Source organism: Ahaetulla prasina, chromosome 4 (genome assembly GCF_028640845.1).
Source record: "Ahaetulla prasina isolate Xishuangbanna chromosome 4, ASM2864084v1, whole genome shotgun sequence".
Classification (NCBI taxonomy): Eukaryota; Metazoa; Chordata; class Lepidosauria; order Squamata; family Colubridae; genus Ahaetulla; species Ahaetulla prasina.
Genome location: NC_080542.1, coordinates 49,833,049 through 49,839,048, shown reverse-complemented (window position 1 = coordinate 49,839,048; position 6,000 = coordinate 49,833,049). Strand labels below are relative to the sequence as shown.

General features: G+C 44.1%; 1 protein-coding gene across 1 annotated transcript in view; it reads left to right on the top strand.

Annotated features, from left to right (window-relative positions):
* The first annotated feature begins 2,893 nt into the window (after positions 1-2,893).
* C1QL1 (complement C1q like 1) overlaps positions 2,894-6,000 on the top strand; it is a 46,498-nt gene continuing 43,391 nt past the window's right edge. The window contains exon 1 of the mRNA XM_058181274.1: positions 2,894-3,823. Within this exon, the coding sequence (XP_058037257.1) occupies positions 3,200-3,823 (624 nt within the window). The 5' untranslated portion in view covers positions 2,894-3,199. The remainder of the gene's footprint in view (positions 3,824-6,000) is intronic.

Genomic DNA, 6,000 nt, shown 5'->3' with positions numbered 1-6,000 from the left:
CTTTTGTACCCTTAGGGTTCTATGGGAACCCCATATGCAAACATGGATGCAAATTTATGAATAAATTTATTATAATTTAATAGAAAGACAATAGCAGTATCACTTAGACTTATATACCACTTTACAACCTTCTCTAAGCAGTTTGTAGAGTCAGCATATTGTCCCAACAATCCAGGTCTTGATTTTACTAATCTTGGAAGGATGGAAGGCTGAGTCAACCTTGAACTGGTCAGACTCCAGATTATGGGCAGAGTTAGCTCACAATACTGCATTTTAACCACTGTGCCACCACCATTCCAAGATATATTACCATAGCAGACAAGTCTAACCAAACTATTAATATGCATATTCAATCAACTATCCAGAAACTAATTGTCAATGGACACTTTGGTAACTTTCTCCCTCTGTCACACTTTTTGATTCTGAAATAAAATTCAGACTAGATAACCCTTCAGAAGATGCTGTCCCACAAACATTTATCCCCTAGGCCTAGTGAGTGGTATATGTTTATCCCATTAATTATTGCCTTATCTGAAGGAATCTTGCTTTAACATGTTTAAAGCAAGTTTTCTCCACAGTTTTGCATTTTTACTTTGCCATTATTCTGAAAGCAGCCAAATGCTGTCGTTTTCCATTTTTTCTGAACTTCTCTTTTGAGATTGGTTTAGCCAATACGTAACGCCCTTTCTACCTGGTGCTCCTCCTACTTCCTTACATGTAAATATACTTTTTACTCACTACAAAGAGGATTTCTTTTTAACTTTCTTTCTTGTAGACTGGTTAATTTTAAATCCAATCAAATGTTTGAGTTTAACATTATCATACAGGTTTCTGATCTTTAGTGTGTTGTTTAATGTGTGTGTATGTACATAAACACAAACCAGTGATGGGTTGCCCCCAGTTCGTATCGGTTTGCAAGAACCAGTAATAAAACCAGCGGAAGGCTCCACCCACTTACGCGGACGTCATCAGGAAGCTTCTGCGGATGCGCAGAAGCACACATGTGGGGTCCCATTGTGAACTGGTAGTAAAGGTAAGTAGAACCCACTCCTGACACAAACATACAAATAATATAGGGTATACGTGCAGGTTTTATTATAGTGCATTTCTGCATATCAACAATTATTACCTTATTTGATATTCCTAAATATAAAACAAAAATCGGAAGAACAAAAAGCTGATTGAACAGTAAAACCTTGAATTTTTAATAATTCTCAAAATCAAGTAAGATGGGCTATGAGGATATATATAACACCAATAGATAATTCCCAGTCTCTTTTTTAATTTTTGTTTCCATCCCTCTTTTAACAGTTCTCTCCAGGATTGTTAGAAAGAAAGAAAAGCATTCCTCCTCACCATTGAGCTAAAGTATTGTCCACCCAACTTTGAGCTGGCACAACACAATGCCAACTTAACCTTGTCCCTTTTGATAGTCCTTATCCTGCCTCTTCTGGGTCTATTACAAATCTTTACGGGATGTTTAATGAATATGCCACTCTTGAAGGGTAGGTGATTGGTTTTATCACTGATTTTGCATGCTGATTTTGCATGCTGTGCCCCTTCAGCATATTACAATCAGTGGAGAAAATGTCCACCAATCAGCACACCTCGATGAGTAGGGTCTAAGTTCAGGACCTTCCCTGTCATTTCTAGGTTGATTTTATTTGCTAAAACCTTAAGACCATTTGGGCATCTTCTAAGTTAAAAGGATATAAAATAAGGAGTGGGGTGGGGAGAGAGATGACTCCAGAGTGGAACTAGGAAGGAAGCACACGCCATCATGATTGTCCTTCTAGCTTTCGGGGTTCTATAGAATAGACAGTTTGAGAAATGCTAGCTGCCAGCAGCCAGCATTATTATTATTATTATTTTACTTTAGGGGAATGAGGAGGAGTGAAATAGATAGAGAAGGATCGAAGCCAAGTTGCAAATAAGCCATACCCTCTTCTTGCCCATGTGAAATAGTGCAGTTCTGACCTCCTTCCTCTTGTTGAAAGCCTGAAGAAAAGCTAGCATAAAATATATATATAAATGTGAGAGGCACGAAAGGAATTCAGGCAACCTACTGCTAACAGGGAGGGCAAAGGATGGGAAAGAAATGCCTGGGGTGGAGGCTGCATGGTGACCACTGTAGAAGGACAACCAGTGGCTCCCAAGACAGACTTCTGATTCCACCTGCTACTGGTCTCCTGAGTTCACTTACAAAGTAAAAGCTGGTAAAATATAGAATATTTAGTTGTATACACATCTTGTAGGGCAGTATCAGGGGGAAAAAGGAGGGGGAACACTGATTTGTTGGTATACTTAAGTTAATTTAAGGGTCACCCTCATGGGCAACCTTATGAGTAGAGGAAGGAACTGGTATTATCAGGACAAGTGTAAGTGGGAACAAGGACAAAATGAAATTCCCTGAAGTTGTTCACAAGATCCTTGGGAGACCAAACTTAGGAATAACATTTAAAACAATATTTTAGTTCCTTTAGATGAGGGCTGGCTTAGCTATCTGGATGGGGGGGGGGGCAGATTTCAGTGGCTCCATTCAAATTTTTCTTCTTTGCCCCAAGTACCAGGTTACTTCTCCCTTGCAATCGTAGATTGTTCTCTTCCCCCTCCCTGAAGGGGGTGGAAGAAAATTGAGTAAGGAGGGGAAAAGGAAAAGGGAAAACAAATCAATGAAGGCATCTTACTAAGATGTATCCAGTAAAGAACGTGCTGGCTCTCTCTTCTCTCACTTCTCTGGCTGCCTCTTGGTTCACTCGGTTTGTCTTTCCTCTTTTCTTTAATTTTTCTTTTAATCTAACCTTCACCCAGCCCACATTTCCATATCAAACCTGGGATCATACCTGCAGCAGTTATAAAAAGGCCATCAAAGAGCAGCAGTCTTAAGGGCGATACTCCAGCCAACGAGGGGACGGCGTTGTTTTTCCTTTTCTTTTTCACGGACGGACGGACAGACACACACACACACACACTCGGAACAAGAACACCCCTCCACCTCCTCTTCCCCAACCGGGAGATCTTTCTTTCTCCTTTCCTGAAGTTTACCCTCTCTGCCCTCCCCACCCGCCGCTTTTCTTCTCCTGCCAGCTTGCCCCGGCCATCCGTCACCATTTCCACCACGGGGAGGCAACGCGCCCAGCCCCTTCAGCGGCTGAGCATTGGCCGGAAAACTTTGGTCGCCGGGGCCATCGGCGTGGTGATGATCTTGATCCTGGTGATCCTCATTCCGGTGCTGGTGAGTTCCGTGGGCATCGACGGACACTACGAGATGCTGGGCACCTGCCGCATGGTCTGCGACCCCTACCTGGGCAAGACCAGCACCACGACCAGCGCCAGCAGCATCAGAAGCGAGGGCGCCGAAAGCCTCAGTAGCACCAGTAGCGACCACAGCGGACTGCCCCCGCCATCCACTCTCGTCCAGGGGCCCCAGGGGAAGCCGGGGCGGCCGGGCAAGCCGGGCCCGCCGGGTCCCCCGGGAGAGCCGGGCCCCCCGGGCCCCCGTGGTCCCCCGGGAGAGAGGGGAGATCCTGGAAAAACCGGTCCGCCTGGCCTGCCCGGGCCGGGGCTGAGCACGGGGGCCATCAGTGCGGCCACCTACACCATGGTACCCCGCGTGGCCTTTTACGCCGGCCTCAAGAACCCGCACGAGGGCTACGAGATACTCAAGTTCGACGACGTCGTAACCAACTTGGGAAACAACTATGACGCCGCCACGGGCAAGTTCACCTGCAACATCCCGGGCACCTATTTCTTCACCTACCACGTCCTGATGCGCGGCGGCGACGGGACCAGCATGTGGGCAGATCTATGCAAGAACGGGCAGGTAGGCGGGCGCCTCCGCTTGGCTCTCCTGGCCGGCCGGTGGGGAAGTCTTGGCTTCCTAGGCGCAGTTGTCGGTTCCTCGGGATGGGAAAAGTGGGAGAGGGGACCTTCCGCCAAGCGGTGTTTTTAAAAGACCTGACGAGCCTTTCTATTTACTGGAGGTAAGGAGGGTTTCCCCGAACTATTTGGGGATCCTGGGATGCCGCCTCCCCAAAGAGCACAGTTTAGCTTCAGTCCGCGTGTGTGCAGTTGGCGAAGGTGGCGCCTTGTCCCGCGAAAGCGGAACTGCGATACTCTCTCGGTCAGTACTAAAACCTTGCCGAACGGAGAGAGGCTACTTCTGCGCAAGTATATATATAGAATTCTGTGGGACATAATTTGTAAAAGACCTAGAGACGCACCTCGCTGTGGAATTGCAAATCTGTGGGGAGAATCCCTTCTTCTATAATAGTATAGTTGTCCAAGAGGTTGTGACAAGGAGTATCACTGGCAAATATGCCATGCATTCCCTCTACCCCCGCCTTCCTCTGGAAACGATGGGAAGCTCGATTCAATAACCAAAACACAAAATAATTCGCTTATAGAAGGATAGAAGCTAAAGGCTGGTAGAAGCTTGTAACTTTCTTAATAGAAACTTAGGTGCAAGACTCCTCAACCTTCTCTTTTATATCTCAGCACCCCACACAGTGACACAAATTCAGCATTTCTGTCTTAATGCATCAAAAGACCATTAAAATCCAGTAATGTCTCCTGTCATTTATATTCCTGCTCTTTATTCTGCCCGTTGGGATGAGAAAAAAAAGATCTGTGTTCACTAACACTATTCCTTCCCCCCCACCACATTCTAGTGCCCCCCTCCCCAGCTCTTATCCACACCTCTCTAGCAACCTGACCTTATTTTTACGGCATCATTTGATTCATGCATACTTTGTAGCAAGCCTTACTGAATTCAGTTGAGCTTACTCCTTAACACCCTTGGAGTAAGAGAACCACTGGGCTTCAACGCTAGTCAAATACACTGATATGGAAAAATCGCTTTAGTTTGCTCATTTAAATGTCTCTTTTTCTGATTTTCAAAATGTGTTGCATTCCCCTATTAATACATATGCGTGCATGCACACACACACACACACACACACACACACACACACACACACACAGAGAGAGAGAGAGAGAGAGAGAGAGAGAGAGAGAGAGAGAGAGAGAGATCTGTGTTGCTTTTCTTTAAAATAAGTCCTGAATGTGGGAAATAGCCTTTCAAAAAAGGAAATTAACTGCCTCTTCAATCACCCAGTCCAGGACCTGAAAAATCTTTTCTCACCAAATCATCCCTTTGTGATAGTACAAGTTAATATTGCCAGTGCCAGAGGGAGACTAACAATGAGTTCTTGATGCTTTCTAATTGAATTTCATAATTAAGTCCAGCCTCTGCAGAACAGCTTTTCATGTTGTATCCAACTAACATCTTTCTCTCTCTCTTTCTTTTTTAATGTTCTTCCTCTCCTTGGTAATACTTCAGCACTGCTTAACATGTGTTTACACAGATATTAGTATACTACTGCTTGCAAAGATCTCACCTGTGTGGTTTTCATTAATTAATCAAACAGAAATCTCCGCAGCTATAATGCTATCCTCACAATCACAAACTTGGTTTCAATTTCCAAACACTGTTAGGTTTGTTTCAATCCAAAGGTGTAAAAATCTTATGGCGCAAAAGAGAGAAATAAATCTTGCATCTAACATGAAGAAAAGCAAGCAACACAATGTATTTGTTAGTCTTTAGGGTACCAGAAGACTTGTTGTCATGACTTCAATCTCCTGCTTACCCATAAATATATATTGAAAAGGTGATTAAATTCACTTGTAACTGCTCTGATATCATGTCCTACAAAGAAATCCAATCTTTAATCAATAGCTAAGCAGTTAGCATAAGCTTAAATATGGAACAACACACACACACATACATCCTTGTATGGCTGTCTTTAAAAACTTTGCTGCAAACTCATTAATTCTCAAATGTCTATGGGAAGAAATCTAAGACAGGAGACTATAAATTTTATTATTCCCAGATACGTTTATACTTTAGAAGATATTTTTCTGAAGGTAGAGTCCCAAGGTGTAATATTCAGTGCAGGGAGGCTCTTCCCCTAAAAATTGCTGCACATTTCTCCTGCCAGT